Source organism: Sceloporus occidentalis, unplaced genomic scaffold, assembly GCF_023333645.1.
Source record: "Sceloporus occidentalis isolate IW3139 unplaced genomic scaffold, rSceOcc1.0.p SCAF_38, whole genome shotgun sequence".
Taxonomy (NCBI): domain Eukaryota; kingdom Metazoa; phylum Chordata; class Lepidosauria; order Squamata; family Phrynosomatidae; genus Sceloporus; species Sceloporus occidentalis.
The window spans coordinates 2,734,281-2,758,680 of record NW_028317018.1 but is presented as its reverse complement, the minus strand read 5'-3'; the positions used below and the strand labels follow the sequence as shown (position 1 = coordinate 2,758,680).

The 24,400-nt window shown below is 39.0% G+C and overlaps 2 protein-coding genes across 2 annotated transcripts in view; one reads left to right on the top strand and one right to left on the bottom strand.

The window, feature by feature from the left end:
• The window catches only part of LOC149290631 (3-hydroxyisobutyryl-CoA hydrolase, mitochondrial-like), a 60,985-nt gene extending 41,000 nt beyond the window's left edge, over window positions 1-19,985 (top strand). The window contains exons 11-14 of the mRNA XM_089488433.1: window positions 3,597-3,678; window positions 15,506-15,625; window positions 17,875-17,908; window positions 19,870-19,985. Of these exons, the coding sequence (XP_089344559.1) occupies window positions 3,597-3,678; window positions 15,506-15,625; window positions 17,875-17,908; window positions 19,870-19,985 (352 nt within the window). The remainder of the gene's footprint in view (window positions 1-3,596; window positions 3,679-15,505; window positions 15,626-17,874; window positions 17,909-19,869) is intronic.
• A 3,681-nt stretch (window positions 19,986-23,666) lies between these two features.
• Window positions 23,667-23,939, bottom strand: LOC149290630 (A-kinase anchoring protein 19-like). The gene has a single exon (XM_089488431.1). The coding sequence runs from the start codon at window positions 23,937-23,939 to the stop codon at window positions 23,667-23,669; it is 273 nt and encodes a 90-aa protein (XP_089344557.1).
• Between the last annotated feature and the right edge of the window lie 461 nt (window positions 23,940-24,400).

Genomic DNA, 24,400 nt, shown 5'->3' with positions numbered 1-24,400 from the left:
GGTAATTTTTATTTTCATTTGGAGTAGGAATAGAGATGGCATATAGCTATATACACGGCTGGGTTTTCAATAAAGCAGAAAAGCTATGGGGCTAGAGAACCTTTTGTTTGTGGGCAGGAAAAGAGGCTTACTGGTCACACCATTCACTTTTACCAACTCCATGCCACTTCCCCTGACCGTTTTCTGTCTTTTCTGCCTCCACAGCCATTGATTTTTTTATTTTATTTTTTATTTTTAGTGGTGTCCAGTGACTTTTATGCTTAGGAGTGTTGTGTTGTGAATAGAAATATAGCCTTGACTATCTTGAGGCATGAACGGGGAGAAAGAGACAAAAGTGTCCTTGAATACATAAAATTTAAACATTATGTTCTAGTAAATAACATCCACGGACATCTGATGAAAATACTCAGACAATGGTTATGCATTAGTCCTTCATAAATCTGCAGGATGGGGGAAATGGTTGCAGGGAATGTTAGTCTGTTAACAAGAAAATGTAAGGGCTTCCTGATACATGTTAGTAAAAATGCCTGCAAGCTGGGCAGAAGCTGGAGCGATCATAAAAGCCATGTACCTAAATGCACGTCATTGGCGTACACAATGTTCTGCTTTATGGAGCACGTATGCAAAGCTGTCTCTTGGAAAACAAATTGCCTGTTGGGAGATAAATAATCAGCTGTCAGGCGGTAGGATTTTATCATCTCTATTATCAATACTTTTTTCCTGAGAGGAGTATAAAAGTGATTGTAAATGCTGACTTTATAGACTTTTGGTTCAATTTCTGTAACAGCTGATAATAGATTTTTTTTTTATTGTGTTTTCCCACAGCTCAAAGTAGGACTGGTCAGAAACTCCTAGTTCTGCTTCCTTAAACGTGTCTGTGATTTGGTGTTAAACTGTTGTCTCTAAACTGACTGGAAAAATCTATTCATAATAGACCCACTGTCAAGTAGGGTGACCACATCGGCCGTGTTTACCAGGACACGTGTACGTGTTTCATATTATTGACCAGCACAGGTAAAGTGCTGCCCTAAAGTATGTGGAATTTATAGACTCATGGAAGCGAACCAATTAGTCAGTTATACATCCTCCATACTGCAGGGCAGGACTTTATCTGGGTTGGTCAGCAATATGTAAAAATTGTGTGTCTCTTGAAAAACATGGCTGATGTGGTCACCCTACTATCCATCCTCAAGTCCCACTGTGTTATGTTTATTAACTATTCTTTTAGTTATATATTCTTTATAAATTGTATTGATCCAATAGTTGTAGACTTGTGTAGCCTCTAAAAGCCTCATTTCAATCTTTCACAATCTTTTGCTATAGGAAAGACTCTGAAATTATCCATTGTTAGATTACCTTAATATGTATAATGTGTGTCCAACAAAAAGAAGTCTGATTTACTAATAACATGGGATTAGACCTCGATGAAGAAAAGACATCTAAAATTGAATGGATAAAGAATCCTAGTCAATGGGCTGAATGAAGGGTTCTTTAAAAATTCAAAAAGGGAAGCATACGCTAAAAAAACATTTTCAGATGCTGCTGAAATGATTTACAGGCATCAAATGACCAAAAGTATGTGGATATCCCTGCTAATTATAGAGTTTAGCTGTTTCAGCCATTAGCTATTGCTAAGTGTATAAGATCAAGCATATAGGCATGTCATCCCGATAGACAGTCATTGGCGGTACAATGAGTAGTACTGAAAATCTTGAAGATTTTACACTTGGTACTGTCGTAGAATACTAACTTTGCCACAAGTAGTGAATTTTCTGCCCTTGTCCACTGTAAGTGCTGTTATTGTGAAGTGGAAGCATCTATGAGCAGATGCTCCCAGACAGAAATGTGAAGGATTTCCAGGCTTTCTGTCCAAGATCTTTTAAAGAAACTCACAGTAATGTTGAGGACCGTAGATGCAGTGGTTGGCCTATGAAACAGTTCAGCAAATGAAAGACACATCATGCTTACTTCCCTTCATAATTGCAGGATGTCCAGCAGTGTTATCAGCTCAGCATTGGCATAAAACAAATGCTTGGGAGAGACTTCGCTGATGCAGTGTAACTTGTGTTTTGTTGCTGTGCTCAGTCTTGCCATGGTGTATGACTTTTCACACCAAACTGTTTTCAGCAACCTCACCTTGTTAGTGAGTTTGGCTGTTCTTCACTCAATGCTCCCTCATTCCTCCCACACAGCTGTTATTTTTTCAGTTAATGATTGAGTTTCAACCTGCATTTTAAATTGATGGTCATTAGCACCTGTTTGGTATCGTACGCCTAACCATATGTCTACAAAATCCCTGACTTTGTGCTAGTGTACTTAGAAATATTGATTGCTGTTTTGAAGGCAACAGGTGGTCACACCAAATACCGTATTTGCTCGATGATAAGACGAGTTTTTTTTCAGAGCAAATGCTCTGGAAATATACCCCTCGTCTTATAATCGGGGTCGTCTTATAATCAGACCTCAAATAGGTCTGACTATAAGACGACTAAGATCCAGATCCCCCGCAGCTGCAGGGGACCTGGATCCTCCTGTCTCCCCCGCCCCACTTACCGGTACTTCTGAGTCCCCATTGTGTAGCTGGGGCAGCGTGTAGATGTCTACGCGATTCGCGTAGACAACTTCCGCTGCAGCAGGAAGGAGGTATGGCTAGCAGCGGAGGTTGTTTGCGTCCATCGCGCAGACCTTCCCCAGCTGTCAGAGATCAGAGTTCCCCGCACCGGTGCGGGGAACTCTGATCTCTGACAGAGTTTTCTCAAGCATAGCTTTTATTAAAAAAAAAAATAGTTTAGATGAATTAACATTTACTCGTAAAACTTTTTTCCTATAGGGTCATCTTATATTCAGGCTTTTTCTTTTTTTCCTAAATTAATATTCAGATTTGGGGGGTCATCTTATAATCGAGCAAATATGGTATTGCTTTGATTTAGATTTTTCTACTTTTCGTTCCCTTTGCGTTTTGTTAAATGGTAAAAATAAACTATTGACATGTCTATTTTTTGAAACCATTCTTACTTTACAGCATTTTTTCGCACCTGCCTAAGACCTTCACACAGTACTGCATGTATTTTTCTATTGAAACAAAAAAGCATCAGTTCAGTTTGTAATCACTCATACCAGCTTGTTCATTTTAAAGACTTGTGGCCCCTGTAACAAAGCAGGGCCAACCTACGCTGTCCCTGTAGCTGTTGTTTGACTTCATTCATGTTATTAGCTTAGCCCACAGCCTGTACCACAATAATTCATTAATATCATTGTGATTTGTAATTAGGACTCTACTCCACTCTGAAATATAGAAACACAGATTTCGGTGGTAGATAAGAACTGTTTGGCCTCTATAGTCTGCCCATTTTTCCTGGTGTCTTAGATTCAGCATAGGTGTATGCTTATCCCATGCATATTGAAATCCCCTGACTGTGTTAACCTTGAACACCACTGCCAGAAGTTTGTTCCACTTATCAAACACCTTCTCAGTAAAGTAACTTATTTTCAAGGGAACAAAATCGACTGTACATCGTCTTTATATACCATAGTATGCATCTACTAAATATAACACATGGAATGTCATGTGATCTCCTCCTTTGTCTCTTTTGCAGTCTGTTCTCTGCAAACAGTGTAGAAGAAATATTTGCAAACTTGGAGCAGGATGGCTCAACATTTGCTATGAAACAGTTAGAGGTAAGTTTGTTTGATAAAGAATACCAGTGTGCCATCAGCATGCTAGCAGAGGGCTACAGGGTTCAATCCTAAGGCGTACATTGAGGTGGAGAAGGCACATGAAAGCGACAGTGATATATTAGGTGTTGTCCTAAGCCTGACCCCACACAGTGCCCTAGTCTCCCCTACAACCTACGTCCACGGCCACCATCCTTCATTTGCCATCCCAGTGTCCCCCCTCAAAATGACTGATTGCTGGATTAGGGACTGAAGGAGACTTTGCCATACAGAATGCAGGGGCCTTGGACAGCGGCCAACTAAAAAAAAAAATCTACAACACGGATGATGTCTTTATGTTTCACTTTATATTATAAGTGTATAGCCTTACATTTTTGTGTGCTTTCTTTTGAATAAATGTGATACTAGTAGCTATCACCAATGATTTAATGTTGAGGTACCTTTACCCCTCCCCCTCCATAACAATGTTCCTTAAGCATACGTCAGATCGAATGCATGGGTCTGAAATTGCTTCAGAGGTGGGGGTAGCTGTGAATTGTATAAACCATGGGCCATTAAAGTAATTGCAGTGGTTCATTTTCAATATTTAAATAACTTGCCTGTGGATTCATTCTCTTGTATCTTTTGTTCAGTTGGGGAATTTAGTTGGTTATTTCAGATTTCATTAAAATCAATTTCTCATTCAGTGAATTGTTCAAAGTAAAGAATCCTAAAGCCTGTCTTTATATTGTATATAATACAGATAATAGATCTGCCTTTCATTGCACTGTCCCCTGGATTCAGATGCTATAAAGGGAAACTGAGTTCTAAAAATAAGCTAGAATGACCCTTAAGAAATGCTTATTGTTTTTACAGTATTTTTTATGCACACTGGACAGTTAACATCTACATTGTTACTATAAAAATATGGTTAAAACCATATAGAGTTTGCAAAGTATTTTCTGGTTTAACCTTCTGTACATCTATAACATTTGTATGCATTCAGAACAAATCTGAGCAACGTGAGCATCTTGATTCTATAGAAAATAATCAGTTTTATGTCTAGATTTTCATGCTTAGTTTTACTAGTGATAGAAAAGAGGTAATCTATATCCAAGTTATCCAGATTTAGACTAGTTTCCAAAGTTGTCAGAACACTTTAAAACATTTTATTATGAGATTTTACTTTTATGTCCTTGTATGTGCATTGCTATGCAAGAAATGTGTGTTGCATTATCCTCTATGGAAAATGTCCAATGCAAGATTAAAATGGGCAACTTTACTTAAAGCTGTATCAGTCTAAATACTTATATGCACTTCTGATCCATTTAATGGATAGGATTTATTTTTCTTTTAAAAAAGAACATTTCTAAGCAACCCCAAACTTTTGAACGGTAGTATCTGTGTAATGCAACAATAGATGCTGACTAATAGGGTCAGGAAACACATAAGCGTATTTTCTAGCCCCAAAATGCTAGGTCCTTATGCATGTGGACATCCCTCAATGTATTCATTGCCCTGTTACATCCAAACCACTTTCTCCCATTTAACAAAAGAACACAGTTGGTAAGTCACTACATAACTGAAATATTTTGTGGAACTTTCCTTTAATTACGTTTGGTTCAGGCATTCATGTTTTCTTTCTCAAGTCAACAACAGAGATGCCAAAGTAAATACCAAACAATGTTCTATTAATGATTGGAAGATATGCATGCTCATAGAGAATGGATATTTTTTTAATATACCAATGTTTACTGTAATTATTAAGCCTGACACAATGCATTTGGTCAACAAATTGGTATTTGTATTAGAAGCAAAGTTTCACTGTAACTCTGAGCCTAATGTTGTTGCAGATCACATTAAAATGCTAATTTATTATAAGTTGTTAGCAATCTCTAGAGCACTAAAAAGTTATTTTATTATATACAGTTGTGTGAAGAAGAAACTACACCCTCTTTAAATTTTATGGTTTTACATATCAGGACATAACAATCATCTGTTCCTTAGCAGGCCTAAAAATTAGGTAAATAGAACCTCAGATGACATATTATTTATTCGACCATGTGTTAAAATCAAGCACACCTTAGTAGCTTGTAGAAAAAACTTGAAGAAATTGTTTTCTGCATGGCTTTATCAGTTTCTCACATCATTCGGCCAAGCTTTATCGGTCAGACAGATGGCCTCACATTTAGCTATAGAATACTTTGGTATACAGAATGGTTCATGACTGCAAGCCTCCCAGATCCTGTGGCTGCAAAACAAGCCCACATCTTCACCCCTCCACCACCGTGCCTGGCAGTTGATATGAGATTTTTTGTGCTGATATTTCTAAATTGTTTATCGGGTATTGGCGGAGGTTGTCTGCACGGATCATGCAGACGTTCACCGGCTGCCAGAGAGGAGGATCCAGGTCCCCTGCAGCGCTACGGGGGATCTGGATCTCAGTTTTGTAGTCAGACCTCTATTTGGGGGGATTTTCCAGAGCATTTGCTGTGGGGAAAAAACCTTGTCCTATATTCGAGCAAATAGGTTATTAGTCATAAAATGGCCATGATATTTGATGGCTGGGTTTAATTGCATGAAGGTTAATTATTTACCCTGTAATTTTTTTGAGCTGGCTTCAATTATATGATGGATTACTTTATAGTATTACCGGGTCTGTTTTACCCGATAACAACTGATAATAAAGATATCATTTAAAGTTCTCATCAAAGACTCACTTTATTGTATTTATTTTCAGATTTTCAGCTTTTTTATAAGAGTCTCTTTGTGCCATAAATAACAGCTAAATATATTTTCTGTAATTGCCTGGAGCAGAAAGGTTCTGAATCATTGGATCAAGGCAGAAAAAACAGTCAGACCTGGCCAAGACGGTACATGTGCTAAAGGCTACAGAACAAAAGAGACTGGCAAAACGTGGAAACAATAAGTCGCCAAAACACACAGGGCTAGCCCTTGGACCTGACGCAAAAGGTATAGGGCACAGAATGAGTTTGACCAGATGCAACCATGTTAAATATAATAGCAGAAAGCAGGGCGTGAGCAAGGACAAAAGAGGCAAACATGGGGAGAGAGAACATAAACTACAAAAGCTGACAGTTGTTGAACCTGGCACTGGTAATATAATATATGCTTAGTTACTATTATTTTAGCATTAGTATAGTAGTCGCAACACTTAGATTATCATACATACGTTTACAAACACTGCATTATGTATGCTTGGGCAGTGCGCTAGACTGATGGCAGTGGTAATATAATAATATATGCTTAGTTACTATTATTTTAGCATTAGTATAGTGGTCACAACACTTAGATTCTCATACATATGTTCACAAACACTGCATTATGAATGCTTGGGCAGTACGCTAGACTGATGGTATATGCAGGAAAGATAATTTGCTAGATGGCACTGCTGCCTTCAAATGCCTCTTGAATGAAACAACTTGTAAATGTTTCCAATCCACAGAGACGTTAATCTAAAAATAGACTTCTGTTATGAGCATGTTTATCCTAGTATGTATTCTGGAACATCATAATCACTCAGTTTCAGTTGTGCTTCATGGTGGTTGGAAGTTGCTGTGATGCCTTCTTAAAGCAGGCTGATCTCAAAATCACTGATCTTAAAATATATATTAAAATATTTACTATTTACAAACTTTGGGAAAATCCAGATTTATCTCATACATTATTTCAGGAAACTGGGATGACCATCCTTGTCACCTGCACAAAAGCCACCATGACGCCAGAAATAGCTGGATGGTTGCAGTCAGGCCAAGGTTTCTAAAATTCTAAAAGTTTATTATTGTTGTTATTATTATTATTCTTTATTTCTAAAGCGCCGACAGATTCCGCAGCGCTGTACAAGGTGAAAAGGTTACAGATAATGACAGGTACAATACAACAATTGACATACAGATACAGGAGGAATGAAGGGCCCTGTTCCCGCAGGAACTTACAATCTAGGTGGATAAGGGATGAGAAACAGGAGGTGAGGACTGCGTGGTAGTGAATGATGTTAATGTGGGGCGAGATAAGGGTTGTAAGTGGGTGAGAGGGAAGTTTTGATGTTTGTCAGTGGTAGGTTTCCCTGAATAGAAGTTTTTAGGGACCGTTTGAAGGAGTATAGAGTTGGTGAGAGTCGAACAGCACGGGGAAGAGAGTTCCAGAGGGTTGGTGCTGTGCAAGAGAAGTCCTGTAGTGGGGCGTGGGAGGAGGTGATAAGTGAAGATGCAAGAAGCAGGTCATTGTTGGATCTTAGAGGGCGGGCTGGAGTATATTTGCTGATGAGGAAGGATAGGTAGGGGGGAGCAGTGATAGTGAGAGCTTTGTAGGATAGAATGTGTAATTTGAATTTAATTCTGCTATGGATGGGGAGCCAGTGGAGGGACTCGCAGAGGGGTGCGGCAGATGCAGAGCGTCGGGTGAGATAGATAAGTCTGGCAGAGGTATTGAGGACAGACTGGAGGGGGGGATAGTTGGGAGAGAGGGTAAGTAGGTTGTTACAGTAGTCTAGACTGGGGAAGACAAGGGAGTGGATTGGTTATTTAGCGGTGCTGGCAGTCAGGAATGGACGAATTTTGGAAATGTTGCGCAGTTGCTTGTGGCAGGATTTAGAGAGTGATTTGATGTGAGGGAAAAAAAGATAAGTTTGAATCAAGAGTCACTGCGAGGCAGAGGACTTGTGGTGAAGGAGAGATAGTGGTACCGTCGACAGTGATGGAAAGGTCAGAAGGGGGCTACTTAGGCACACAGGTTTGAATCTATGGTTGTCAACCATTTGCAGCCATTCTTGGTATTGAGTATTGTGGTTTAATTTATTGCGTTATTAGTCCTTTTCCTTCCTACTTTTATTGCTAACCTTTTGCTGGTTCCCCTGTGTTTCTGGAGTACTGTGTTCTGTATCCTGTTTCTTCTTGGATATGAGAGGCTGCTGATTGACTGCACAAAGTCAGTGACTCAGCTGCTGAGAAACTGTCTCTCTTGTACTCCAGCCGGCCAATGTTCCGTACTCTGATTATTTGTTTTGGTTCCAGCTTTCCTTGCATAATACCTGTTCTGGCACATACAGGCCATGCAAATTTATTCTCCCCTTAGATTGTACAATGCATATATATACTGATAGATGTTACTTTACCTGCATTGTGGACTAAAATCCTAATGCATGTACACATATAGAAACATATCTATAACCGAGTACTATTCAAAGGAGGCTTTGGTAAACATGGCATTCTACACATCAGGTTGTCACTGGAACCTGGCACTGTATCTGTTTTTCCGACCACAGTCAGAGCCTTTGGCAACCTGTTGCAAACAGTTACCTAAAATGGCTTTGATGTGATCAAAATGTGTATGACCAAGAGAATATAAGTGAATATATGTTGATAACATGACTAATAATATTTTTTAATTTAATAAACAGATTGCTTTTGTTCAAGGGCATGACAGTGATAACATTGTGATACTCTGATACATTTTATGCATTTTTCTGCTCCAAAACATGAAAGCTAATCAACCATGTGCAGTTACTGCCAAGGTAACCTGAAAACACAACAGGGCTAAATTGACAGATTGTTTACTAAAGAAGTAAATAGCATCTGGATCTTGAATATATACACATGTACTGCTCATTTATTGAATGCATTTCCAATTAAATATTGGGGTCTCTGAACGTATTGAAAGTATAGGATGCTTTATGAAGTATAGATGCCCCGTGTACGCAGGAACACTATGTACACTTAAGTTTTCTTGATAATGTGCCAAGTTTGGAATTATGTCACAAAAGACATTTTGTTTTAATACAGACAATGCTTAAAATCCTTTAAGTTTATATATTTATATAATACAGTATTAGCTTGTATTTTATGGGTTAATATTTAAGAACAATAGTAACATAGTTCATAAGGTTGAAAAAAGACCAAAGTCCATCAAGTTCAACCTATATACATATTGTGTCCCTACTGTGTTGATCCAGAGGAAGGCAAAAAAACCCTTATGAAGCAGACGCCAATTGCCCCATACCAGGGGGAAAATTCCTTCCCGACTCCAAATATGGCAATCAGAATAAATCCCTGGATCAACGTTCTGTCCCTATTAATCTAATATCCATAACTTGTAATATTATTGCTTTCAAGAAACACGTCCAGGCTCCTTTTGAACTCTTTTATTGAGTTTACCATAACCACTTCCTCTGGTAGAGAGTTCCATAATCTCACCGCTCTTACTGTAAAGAACCCCCGTCTGTGCTGGTGTAGAAACCTTCTTTCCTCCAACCGTAGAGGATGTCCCCTTGTTATAGATACAGTCCTGGGTATAAATAGGTCCTGGGAGTGATCTCTGTACTGTCCCCTTATATATTTATACATAGTTATTAAATCCCCCCTAAGCCGTCTTTTTTCCAAACTAAATAACCCTAATTCTGATAATCTTTCTGGGTACTGTAGTCCTCCCATTCCCCTTATTACTCTGGTTGCCCGTCTTTGAACCCTCTCCAGCTCCACTATATCCATGTGTGGTCTGACTAGTGACTTGTACAGTGGTAGAATTATTTCCTTGTCGTGGGCATCTATGCCCCTTTTGATGCACCCCATGATTTTATTTGCCTTAGCAGCAGCTGCCTGACACTGGTCGCTACAGGTAAATTTACTGTTAACTAAAACTCCTAAGTCCTTTTCCATGTCAGTCGTCCCCAGTGTTTTCCCATTTAATACATATTCCCAGCCTGGATTTTTCTTCCCCATGTGCATAACCTTACATTTATCTGTGTTGAACCTCATCTGCCACATCCCAGCCCAAGCCTCCAACCTATGCAGATCCATTTGTAATCGTGCACTGTCCTCTATTGTGTTAACCACGTTACAGAGCTTAGTATCGTCTGCAAAGATTGATACTTTACTATACAATCCCTCTACAAGGTCATTAATAAATATATTAAAAAGAATAGGACCCAAAACTGACCCCTGTGGTACCCCACTAGCAACAGTAACCCACTCAGAGTATGTACCATTAATAACCACCCTCTGTTTCCTATCACTGAGCCAGTTACTTACCCACATACACACATTCTCCCCCAGCCCAAGCATTCTCATTTTATGTACCAGCCTTTTATGTGGCACCGTATCAAATGCTTTGGAAAAATCAAGATATACGACATCCAGCGATTCACCCCGATCCAGTCTTGAGCTCACCTCCTCATAAAAGCTGATCAGGTTAGTTTGACAGGACCGATCCCTTGTAAACCCATGCTGAAATGGAGTCATACACTTATTTTCATTGAGATACTCCAAAATAGCATCTCTTAGGAAACCCTCAAACAGTTTACACACAACAGAAGTTAAACTAACAGGCCTATAATTCCCCGGGTCACTTTTTGTCCCCTTTTTGAATATTGCGCCAGTCCTGGGGAACAGACCCTGTCACTATAGAGTCCTTGAATATTAGAAATAGGGGTCTGTCTATTACATTACTTAACTCCCTTAGAACGCGGGGGTGAATGCCATCTGGACCTGGTGATTTGTCTATTTTGATTTTTTTTAGGCGGCACTGCACTTCTTCCTGGGTTAGACAGGCGACATGTACTGGGGCAGTTATCTCATCCTGCTGTATATTACCTGGCATTTCATTTTCCTCTGTGAATACAGCAGAGAAGAATATATTTAATAGATTAGCTTTTTCCTGATCCCCGTCTATAACTTCTCCCTCATTACTTTTTAAGGGGCCAACGCTTTCATTTTTAACCTTTTTACTATTTATATAGTTAAAGAACATTTTGGGGTTTGTCTTACTCTCTTTGGCAATGAGTCTTTCTGTCTCCACTTTTGCTGCTTTTATCTGATTTTTACATATTTTATTTTTTTCCCGATAGCTTTTTAGTGCTTCCTCACTGCCTTCCTGTTTTAGTAGCTTAAATGCCTTTTTTTATTACCCCCTTTACATTTCTATTTATCCACATTGGTTTTCTCTTGTTCCTGACTCTTTTATTCCCATACGGTATGTACCTTTCACAGTGAGAATTTAAGATATCCTTAAAAATCTCCCATTGAGTGTCTGCTGTACTCTTGTTTTTGAGGACATTTTCCCAATTTACAGTGTTAAGGGCTTCTCTTAGTTGATCAAACTTTGCCTTCCTAAAGTTCATGGTTCTTGTGGCTCCTCTAAGAGTTCCCTTATTGAAGGACAAGTTATAATGTATCATATTGTGATCACTATTTCCTAGATGCCCCCTGACCTGCACATTAGTTACTCCGTCAGGTCTGTTGGTTAATATTAAGTCCAGTAGGGCGGCCTCTCTGGTCGGGTCCTGTACCATTTGGGACAGATAATTATCCTTACTTATAGTCAGAAACCGGTTTCCTTTATGAGATTCACAGGTCTCTGTTTCCCAGTTTATGTCGGGATAGTTAAAGTCCCCCATAATAACCACCTCATTGTGATTTGCTGCCTTGTTTATTTGCTTTAATAATTGATCTTCTGCTGCTTCCATTATATTTGGTGGCTTATAGCAAACCCCGATCAGTATTTTATTTTTTTTCTTTCCATATATTTCTACCCATAATGACTCCACATTATCATTTCCCCTCACATATATTCTCCCGCAGTGTGGCCTTTAGGCTGGACTTTACATAAAGGCAAACTCCTCCCCCTTTTCGTTTTTTTTGATCCTTCCTGAATAGACTATAACCCTGTATGTTAACCGCCCAGTCATAGCTATCATCCAACCATGTCTCTGTTATACCCACTATGTCATAGTTTTCTTCAGACATTATTAACTCCAGTTCGTCAGTTTTATTGGTCAGACTTCTGGCATTAGTAAGCATACAATTTAGAGGTGTATGGTTTTTTTCCCTATGAAGCCTATCCCTATTGACTATTCTAACCCCTCCCTCCGCTCCACCCCCAGGTACATTTATAAGCCCCAGCTTTCTATCTACACTATCTTCCCCTTCTATATTGTAGTTTCCCTCCCCCCCTTTACCTAGTTTAAACACTCCTCCACCCTTCTGGCCATCTTCTCCCCGAGCACAGCTGCACCCTCCCCATTGAGGTGCAGCCCGTCCCTACCGTAGAGCCTGTATCCGACAGAGAAGTCAGCCCAGTTCTCCATGAACCCAAACCCCTCCTTCCTACACCAGCTTCTGAGCCACTTGTTTAGCTCCCTAATCTCCCGCTGCCTCTCTGGTGTGGCACGTGGTACAGGTAATATTTCAGAAAATACTACCTTGGAGGTCCTTGCCTTAAGCTTGCTACCTAAGTCCCTGAAATCATTTTTAAGGACACTCCGCCTACCTCTCACTTTGTCATTGGTGCCAATGTGCACCATGACTGCTGGGTCTTCTCCAGCCCCCCCCCAGTAATCTGTCAACCCGATCTGCGATGTGCCGAACGCGAGCGCCAGGCAGACAACACACTGTTCGGCGATCCCGGTCTTTGTGACAGATCGCCCTGTCTGTCCCCCTAATAATTGAGTCCCCCACTACCAGCACCTGTCTGGCCTGCCCTGCGCTCCTCCTTCCCTCCTTACTGGAGCAGACACCCCTCTGGTGGTCAGAGGCAGTGACTTGCTGCAGTACTGCTAACTCTGAACTAACATCCCCCTCATCTGCCAACCGGGCAAACTTGTTGGGGTGTGCTAGATCAGGACTAGCCTCCCTGGCGCTTTTCCCCCTACCCCGCCTTCTAACTGTAACCCAGCTAGCTGCCCGACTGTCCTGTACCTCCATCCCGCTATCCTCCCCCACCTCTACCCCCGAGAGAGCTTGCTCAGTGAGCAGCAGACTCCTCTCCAAGTTGTCAATAGATCTCAGTGTTGCCAGTTGCTCCTCTAGACTCAGGATTTGTGCTTCCAAATGAGCAACCCGCACACATCTCGCACAGCAATATGCACCCTCGAAGCGCTGATCAAGGATTGCATACATTGAGCACACCTGACCGCATTGTCAAACATGGAGGACATCTTGGCAATGGGGATAGCTCAAATAACTGGCAAAAACAGACAGTAAGGTGCAATATATATATATATATAAATATATGGAATCACAAGGATTTATACTTTACCCTCCTTGCTTTTTAACTCCTTCTTTGCTTGTAACTCCTCACTTAGAGATGTCACTTAGGAGATTCGCCCCAGCTCAGGATTCGCTTGTGTGTCCAAGCTAAATGCAACTGCAAAAGCCAAGCAGAACTCACAGAGAACTCACAATGTGGCCTATTTATATATATATATATATATATATATATATATATATATGAAGTCACTTGGCTGTTTTCATGGAAAACAAGGGAATTTATATGCTAACATATGCATATTCTAATGATCAATTAGCCTTTTAAACTTAAACTTGCATTAGCCAACACAACATGCCATTGGAACACAGGAGCATACCTGGGAACTCTCCGGGTCAAGACCCGAATCCTCCGGGTTGCGGGGTCTTGACACAACCCGCTCCCCGCCCATTTTCCCTTTTAACTCCCGCCGACATCATCGGGACAGCCCGCTGATGTCAGTGTGCAGTCCTGGCCGCGTCCCGCAAAGTTCCCAGGCATGCACAGGAGGGATGGTAGCCTCTGTACTCCTATGAAGATATTCCATTAAAAGCCATCTGTTTCCCAGGCATGCACAGGAGGGATGGTAGCCTCTGTACACCTATGAAGATATTCCATTAAAAGTCATCTGTTTCGAGCTACAATAGTCATTTACAACATTAACAATGTCTGCACGGTATTCCTGATCCATTTGGTGTTACTTTAATGGACACACTTGCTTTCCTTTCAAAAACAAGGAAATATCCAAGTGACCTCAAACTTTTGAATGGGTGTGTGTGTATTTATTAGAATAGTTATTTGTGCACAAGCAAGCATTTTAATGATATAATTAACAACATCTGCTAATCAGTACTGCTTGTACACATGTGTAATGACATGTTCCAAGACACTGCCATTCAGGTACAAGCCAAGATACACATATGAAGTAGCACATCAACAAAGTATGCAGGGTGCAGCATTGTTGGCAGGGCTATAAATATTTGCCAAGTTCAAAAGCTTTATTGCTCTACAAGGTAGTTATGTTTATTGGTAGAGCATAAAAAGTGAGTATATAATGTGCTGTCTACACATTAACATTTCAGACTGTATAATGTTACCAATGTTGGCAGAGGTAGAGCAAATTGTGGTGTTGTCCTTTCATAGTGGACTTACTTGGAGAATTCCGTATTCCAAATGTTTTGTGAACTGAACTAGTAGTATCTGATTCACAGCATATTCATGCTAATATAATATAGTATACAATATAATATAGTGTTGTGAAGTCTTTAGCTTTCAACATCAGGACTAGACATTTGTGATTTTTGGTCTATCTCCCTTTTAATTAATTGTAGTATCTGAGCAAAACTCCTTTAAATTGGTATGTTTACTTTAAAAGCTTGCCGTTGCATTTGCAAACATAATGTAATGGTGTATTGACTTTTGATAAGATTTTTAAATTAAGTGACATTATCAGCCAACATTTTATTGTTGCATATCAGAAATCATATTAAACATAATTAGTCTTCCCGTTTACAGGAGGCGTTTTATTAAATAGCTGAAGCAGAATGTTTGACCAGGATGTCTCTACAGCTGTGATGATGCCATATTATGTTATTACTACAAGCAGCCGTGACAGATATTAAGCTAGGTCAAACACACAGATTTGGAAAGAAATAGAATAGGCTCTGCCAGGCAGAAATGAAAATATCATAACAAGCTCGTTTTCAACTTAAACATTGAATTTCAAAATTGTTCTAAATTTGCTAGATATCACTTTGTTCAAGATATTTGATTTAATAAATTATGTTATACTTGGATATTTTTTCCTCAACAGACACTTAGAAGAATGTCACCAACTTCCTTAAAAATGACATTCAGGCAGCTTAAGGACGGTTCCACTATGACATTACAAGATGTGCTAACCATGGAGTACAGACTAAGTCAGGCTTGCATGGTAAGTAAAAAAAAAATGATGGAAGCAAGCTTATAAGGAGAGGATTTATGAACATTTAGTATTTGTTGCTGTATGTACGCTGCTATATTTTATTTATTAGACATTAACAGATATACGTAGTGCTTTACAGTGTATATAAAGGGTGGTAGAGTTATAAGTACAGTAGTCATACAGAGATTGGAGTACAATAGGAAAGAGTATATTAGGAACTGAGATCCTTGTCCTGTAGAGCTTTAAACTTTAAGGAGTTGCAGGGAGTGGATAGACATATACCGTATTTGCCCGAATATAGGCCGCACTTCCCTCCCCCACTTTAAGTCTTTAAAGTGGGAGTGCGGCCTATACTCGGGGTCTAGCGCAGGGTTAGGATACAGATCCCCCGCAGCGGTGCAGGGGACCTGTATCCTACTCTCTGATACGCTCTGACAGGCTCCCCTGTCGGAACTTTCCACGGGGGGAGTCCCGGCACGGGAGATTGTTAAAGCACATTGTGCAGACGTGCCAGCAGCGGAGGTCGTTTACGTGCATCGCCGCAGCCGGTGAACGTCTGCACGATGCGCTTAGACAATCTCCCGTGCCGGACACGGGAGTCTGCTTTAGTAAGTCTTGGGGGGGGGGGGGCAGAGTGGCAGCATGTCTCGGGGAGGGCAGAGTGGCAGTATATATTGGGTGGAGGGCAGCATATATATTCTACGGTTTTTTTTTAACTAAGAAAATATGTTCCTTAGAAAAGCACCTAACTTTTAGGGTGCGGACTATATTCGGGTGCGACCTATAACCGAGCCAATATGGTAGATATAACCAAGGGGAGGGGGTGCATGGACTTTACAATAGTGTGTGTTTCTATGTCACTGGAGTGCTATAATAAAAACGTGTTCATTTAGTTTGCTTTTCAAATTGTTGAGAGATGAAGCCTGGCAAATATAATGTAAAAGGGAACTCCAGAAATTGGAAGCAGTAGCTGCTAAAGAATGGATGCTTCTCCTGGGCAGGTTCCACTGGGTAGTTGGTGAAACCTTTCACATTAAGATTGAAGTGAGGTGCTGGGAGGGATTTAGGTGGAAAGTTAACTAGCTAGGTTTTTAATATATTAACTGGGTGAGAGTTCCAGGTGATAGAAGGGTCATTAGTTGACAATTGAAGTCCTCAAGTACATTGGAGGGAGAGTCGAGTGAGAGAAGGAAAGTGTACTAGTAAACAAAGTCTGTAAGAAAGATAGATGATTACGGGAATACCTAGTCTGTGTATAATCAAAACACATAGCCCTACAGGGTTGAATACAGTGAAGGAAAAAAAGATTTGATCCCCTGATTTTGTACATTTGCCCACTGATTTATTTGAAATGTGTTATTCTGGATTTTTTTGTGGTTATTCTGTCTCTCGCTGTTCTAATAAACCTACCATTTAAATTATAGACTGATCATGTCTGTCAGTGGACAAACATAGAAAATCAGCAGAGGATCAAATAATATTGTCCTTTACTGTAGCTGCACAGTATGGATCTCAAAGGAGCTCATAGAAAAGGATGGCACTACGGCTATGTTGTAAGGGTCTGTTCTAAAGTATTATATACAGTCCTGAAGAAATCCATATGTTAAAGTATGTTAAAGGACACATTTGTTATCCACTCCTTCCAAAGAAAAAGTGTGCACATCTATTTTACTTTAAGTGCAGGGTTCATCTGAGAAAACTGCCAATAACTGTAAGCCAAAATAGAAAAAGGCTCCAGGCACTCAAGGGTTCCACTCAGGCAGGTTTATTAGATTATCAAGTTAGATAAAGACCTCATCATGAGGTCGAAACGTTGTTGTTCTTCTCCGTCAAATAAGCCTGCCTGAGTGGAACCCTTGAGTGCCTGGAGCCTTTTTCTATTTTCATTTACTGGGGAGCTGGCCCTTCCTGGCACAGCTAAGCACCTGAGTTCCTGTGGTGTGTGCAGATTCCTGATTCTGGTGAATAACTGTAAGCCAGTCATGTTTCATGTTGATGGTTCCATGAGTTGCCTTGTACCATCCTTAGGAATTAAGTTGATATTGTCACGTTAAAATCTTTTTATTTTCCTCAAAACAAACTGTGTGTCTTGAAAATGTGTATGATTCTACTGTATGAATGCTGATTCATGAAAAAGCATAGCAAGAATGTATAGAATTTTTTGGCAGTATTATTTCTTGCATATTAATTAAACAATAGTTACCAATATAATGGTGCGTTCCATTTGTAAATACATTTCTTTACCGTTACACTTTCAGAGAGGGCATGATTTTTATGAAGGTGTACGTGCTGGTAAGTAAGCGAATTTGTTTCTTATACAACCCAATAAAAACATTATCGGTCCGTCACAGTGCGGGACATCTCATCAAAGGAAAATAGTCACCTGCTGTGATATATTGCCACAATCTATCAAAATGTGTGTCACTTTTAAAGCTCTTATTGCAGTACAATAATATTTACACCTAACCTTTATACATTATATTATGCAGTATGCATATGTGGGGAAATTGTATGTTAGTGCCAGAACCGTTGGGGTCTGCTGAGTCTATGAACTTGCCTAGCACAGGGCAACCACATGCCCCCAGAGAAAAAGCTCTTGCACTTGGTGTCTACATACCAGACATCGGTGTCAGTAATTAAGGAGAAAGACAGAAAGGAAGCCTTGTCTGCATAATCAATAGGTGGGCCAGGACTAGATGGTGCAGGTATTATAGGCAAATCCTGGTGGCAAATCAGTCATGGCAGGACAAAAACACAGATCAACTGCGATATGAAAGAATGCAACAAGAAAGGGGACTAACTGGCTAGAAATAAGGTTTTGCATAGAGGGTTTAGTCTCTTGAAGATAATGAGATATTTAGCTTGCCACCACATGATGGTACCTCACTATAGGCAACTTCTAACACTAATCCTGCACAAACCTAACTAGACACCTGGACTAAGGCAGCCTAACAAAACAAGCTTACCTGTAACAGACTGATGCCAGACTGAACAAATAGAGCAGCTGGGTTTGAGAAGTTAAACTAAGGAGGGGCAGGCAGCAAAACTCACAAATCCAGAACAGGAACCAAGAAGGGCAAACAAACACAGAGAAGTGGCTGCAAAATATTGCAGCAGCGTATACCATAGAAAGGGCTAAACTCTGACATGGTGTTGTTCCTGCTTAAAGGGAAGCATTTTGCATTATATTCCATATTGTAAATGCTTTAATTGCCTTCAGATCATATTTTTAGGGTCTTTTTAAGCAATCTGTGCCAGAGACGACAAGATCATGTGACCCAAGTTTAAGGGCTTATGTTGTCAGAACATACATGTATGCACTGAAGCTTCTGTAGGAAACTTCTATACATTCTTTCCCAGTAACATAGCCTAATCTGTGTTCAATCATAGGAACAATTTCTGACAACCTGTTTTGACAGTCCAGTCGGTAATTCAGTTTAAGAACTGATTTATTTAAAGATTGTCACAGCCTTGACAAGGACAGTGATGGATTTGCAAAATCAGTTTCTAACATTTAATCAATGTCTATGAAATTAGCTTATCACTACTAATACATTCCCCTCCTGCAAGGATTATTCTCATCCAATGTTACTGCCGTTTAGCTGGACAATGTGCTTATTTTTATTGTTAAAACAGATCTCATGGCAAAGCCTTAAGTCACCCTGAACTTTTTATTTTGTGTTTTCTTTTATACACAAGCTAAATGTACCTAGGGTGTTCAAGCATTGACCTCTCTATATTAATGCAGTTTTCCATATAAATGTACTGTCTTCCATCCGTGCATGTGTTTGATTTTTGTATAGATACACCTGTTAGCAAAGAGTGTGGCTGAACCACCTGAACTCAATTAGGAGGAATATCCACATACTTTTGGTCATATAGTGTATTAGTCTGTTTACCCTCTGTGCCCCAACCCCATTTCACCCCATTTTTTTTTTAGTTTTGGTCATCAGGAATCAAACAGCTGTGGTCAAGCTGTATTGCAAAACCACTTTGTTTCATAGAAAGGGGTATCTATACACAAATACAGTGATAGATTATGGGTCACAAAGACACAAAGAAAATTGGTGAGGGGAACCAGCGTTTTCTAATTATGAGTGTATTGTTCATATTTTCAGCTTATACCTTCCATTTTTAGCGAGTGACATTACATACAATATTTTCACTTTGCATAAATCAAACTGAAAACAAAATTGTGTTGTGTGTAGTTCATGATTTCATTTAGTAATTCTCTGTACCTTTTAATTTTGCAGTGCTGATTGACAGAGATCAGAATGCAAAGTGGAAGCCAGATTTGTTAGGAGAAGTGACGGATGACTATATAGACAGCTGTTTCTCCTCTCTTGGAAGCAACGACCTCAAGTTGTAATGAAATTAGAAAACTACAAATCTTTGAATCCCTTCCCATGTACATATTTTCTGTGTATAAAATAAATAGAATTGCCCAAAACAGGTGTCTGCTACTAATGTTCATTCAGTTAGTGTCTGTTTTCAACGGGATCTTCTTGATGTCCATGGAAAATGTGAAGATATAACTATATCAAGGGTGTAACATGAGTCTAAACCTCATTTTCCAAATAAATTTCAATGTGGGATGAATGTTATCAGTAATATTACCCTGGAGCTAATTATGCATATGAAAATAGAAGGAAGCCAAGTGTTTCATATCATTTCACCACTTATTTACCTTTAGTATCTATTGGGTATATTTCAATATTTAGTTATATCATTTCGCTATGTTTTATGGTTTTATAAATGTATATGTGTGGGTAAATGTAAAGAAGTTTTGTTATGTTTTGTATAATGCCGACAAATCATACTTTCAAGGAATTAACCAATATTATGTATTTCTGTAAAAATATGAATGTATGTAGAATGAACAGTCAGGATGTTGTGCCCATGCCGGGAAATAGAATCAAACGTTGAGAGTACTAAATGGGAAACCAGTAAAGGCAGGCGAGTTTTGTGAACATGATGTGGCTGCAATATTATTCACCTTTTTCATCACTATGGTCACCTTGGTTGTGTGGGTTCTGATTTCTTTGATCACTGGTCCTTATGTCACTCCCTTCCTATTTGCTAGTTTGAAGAAGATGCCCATGCTCAATAGAGGAACACTTACATATAGTTGGAAGCACATCCTTATTAAAACCACAGAACAAGCTTAAAGTAAGGAAAAAGTATATTCATAGGTTTTATCGCATATACTTTCCAATGCTCAGGAATGGCAATGACTACAACATATGTGCAATTTGCATAGTGTCCCAGCAAATGTGTAACCGCTTGTATCTTTTTTTTTTTTGTAATTTCCTTAACTTATAGCTATGGCCACTTTGCTCACACAAAAACGATTGTATTTTTTTGTTCCAACAGGGTTTCTTATAAAGTGGCATTTTATCGAGCATTTGGTTGATTAGTGATGCTCAGTTCTCTAAGTATATTAAATAATTGGGGATCTTTCAATCTTTTATAATGTCCCTGTGTGAGGAATATGTTATGAGCCCATTATCAAAAAATATACACACACACCATATTCTCTTTTCATGGTCAGCCCTGCACAGACTTTTTTCTACTGGGTACACCTTGCTTTTTCTATTCTTACACTTGCTATTTAGAAAGATTTCAAGCCTGAGTATACATTTAACTATAAACTACTATGACTATAAATGATAAAATAGATATATATTTAAATATTTTACAAACTTGTCTTGGTAGTGGGAATTGTATGTATGTAAAGTAACTGTCATTCTAAAAATAACAAGCATGTAGTACTGTATATCCTTCAGCAATATGTTTATTCACAAGCTTATCTAAGCCTCACCACAATGTTGGAATTCATTCATGTTTTGGTGAATGCTACATACGCTTAGAACCATAATATAATCCTCAAATTTTCATTGCTAGCCACATATATGATATATTCACAGAAGAATGCTCCAGCACATACCATTTTTTGGTACATGCAAATATACTGTTGGTAAGAAATCTAACAGATTTTATCTTACTACATCGTAATGTTTGATACAGTGTCTGTGTGTTTGTAGAATCCATTGTACTAAGCAAGGTTTTGGGAATAAACAGACTGTAAAGAAATCAGTATGGCATGAAAGATGAAAGCGTCAGTAGGATACCATGTAATAATTTATTGTGGTTCATGTGATACGATTCTACTGGTGTGGGGATTAGCATTTCTCTTCTTTGAAGCCAGAGACATTTCTTTCTAACGTTTGTACGATTTTCCAGTTACTTGTCACATAGCTGTTAACTATTTTCTGCTGCTCCACTTACTGTTATCAGAGCAGAGCCAAGCAATTTGTTGTATATTCACATGGTACTAGGAACACAAAACATTTCACACCCAGTACATATGTCATACATATATCACATCCTACAAATCAGTGGTATTTATGGCAGTAACTTGGATCCATTGGTTCTACAGAGACTCAGAAGCATACATGAACTTGTATAGAAATTCTGCAGTGGATTTTTTTTTACCCTTTTAGTAACCCATCCAGTTTGCATGGGTCAGTTGGTCATTAATCGTGATTGCCTCTTACAAAAATGCTGTCAGCTCTGACCTGCACCTCTTCCACTTTTGCTCCCCTTCTAAAGGGACCTTTGATAACCTAAGAAAGGATGTTTGTTTTATTCACTAAGGTTTGCTTGAAAGTTGTTGTTCCGACTCACCGACTTTAACAAATTTGCATTATGAAGGGCTTGGCTGGCTATGTATTATGTATGTAAAACCTGAATCTGTACATTGGGGCAACTCACCCCTTTCTGAAAAACTTGGTTGGTTTGGCCATTCAGAACATAAGAGGAAAATACACATATGCACAAAATGCATTCATTTTTTTTAAGTCATTTTTTTCATTAAGGTGGCTTCTGCTCTCCAGGCTACATTTTTTAAACACATATCCATTATTCTGCAATTTAAAAATATGAGAAATTATCTAATATCGGGTGTACTGTTCTCAAACTAGATCTCTGGCTTGGTGTTTTAGGAATGATGCAAGTCAGGGCCAAGTTAATTAACATAATAACAGGAGAGCATGTGATCTCCCCAGGGACTAGAAGTTCCTCATGACATTCTCTGTGTCCCCAGCTTAACTTGCCCACTTCTACCAAACAGTTATGTTTCCAAATATTTATCTTACTGTCAGAATTATGGTCCGCTCACCTAAAACCTATTTTATGAGATGCATTTTTCTAAATTTCGCTCAATTAAGTACTGCTAGATTCTTTGCTTTTCATATTTTTTAAACTATGTTGCTATGGCCCATGATATAAACCTTTTGATATTTCTACTATATATGTATAGAATTACATTTCTGGGGAATGTAAAAGTTTTCTAAATAACAAAAGAAAGCAAATACATGAAGCAGCCCAATAAGATACATGGTAAATGCAAAAAAAGGAAAAAAATTAAATTGAATGACATTAAATTACTTTCAAGTGGCCTAAGGGTACACTAAATATGAGCGTCAACACCTAGTGTTTTTACAAAGTGAAAAGGGAAGCAAGCTATGTGGATCAAATAGTACAGAGTCATCAGACCAGTGTTGGCTCCAGGCTACGTAATGTGCTGTGTGCAAACAGAATTTAACACCTCACACCACCCCTACAATAAATTTTTCTGATTATTCAATAATTAGTCCTGACTAATATTTTGTTGCCCTCCCCGCTAAATGGGGAGCCAGGTCACCTAGAATTTTTTTTTTTTTTTACAACTGCCTTCATGCCCTCTGCTTTATGTGCTATCTCAGTAGTAGAATTGTTTATAAAACAGCACCATATCATGTCCCTGTAACTTTCAAATCTTACGACCCAGCGACACTGGTATTACAAGGCATTGCTGATATAACCCTAGGCAGTGTTTAAAGAAACCTATTAGCACCGATATAAAAAGCACAATTAAAGGCATTGTTCTCTCCAATTTAACTTTTTTTTTTTATATTGGTTAAACTCCCCTGTCATAAGAAGCAACAACAACAATGGATTTTGGAGGACATAAATTGTACTTGAAGAATCTCTCGCTTTCCCAGGTATATCAAGGTATGTCGCTCTCAATATATGGAATATCACTGTATTTGCTGTCTACCTCTGCCCACTGCTTTACAGCTTTATTGACAATTTCTTCAGACAGTCTTTGGGCATAATCCAACAGCACTAGGTTAGTAGTCACCGTGTCTCCAGCACTGTCCTGGTTTGCTTGGACCAAGGCAATTTTTTCATCTGCATTGTTTCCTTCATTTTCATGATTACTGCCCAAGTGGACAGCGTTCTTCACAGTGTAATCCTGCTTGGATTTAATGCATCCCATAATAACTCAACATCAGGGTCTCATCTGTTGCTTGAAACGTCTACCGGACAACGTCACGCAAAGTATGCACTTTGGAAATAAGGTTTCATCCCCCTTCATAACTGGATTAACTCTGTACGGAAACAGAAAAAAAAGAGCGTCAGAGGTTTAGAAGCACCCTTACGGAGAGGGTGGTAGATAAATGCAATTGCATCCTATAAGAAGTGGTAGAGGTTAATACAGTGAAGGATTTAAATGGGAATGACAAATTCTATTTGGAATCTAAGAAAATATCTATGGAGTGATTAAGACCTGAGACATCAGAAAAAATTGAAAGACTCGAAGGACAGAAAGAATTTAATGGCAGGGAAGAACCTGTGTTTCTGTTTATCTACATATGCTTTCTTTTGGCTCTTTCACTACATATTTTTACAAACAAATGAATTACAAAAACTACAAATACAAAGGAATACCAAAGATTG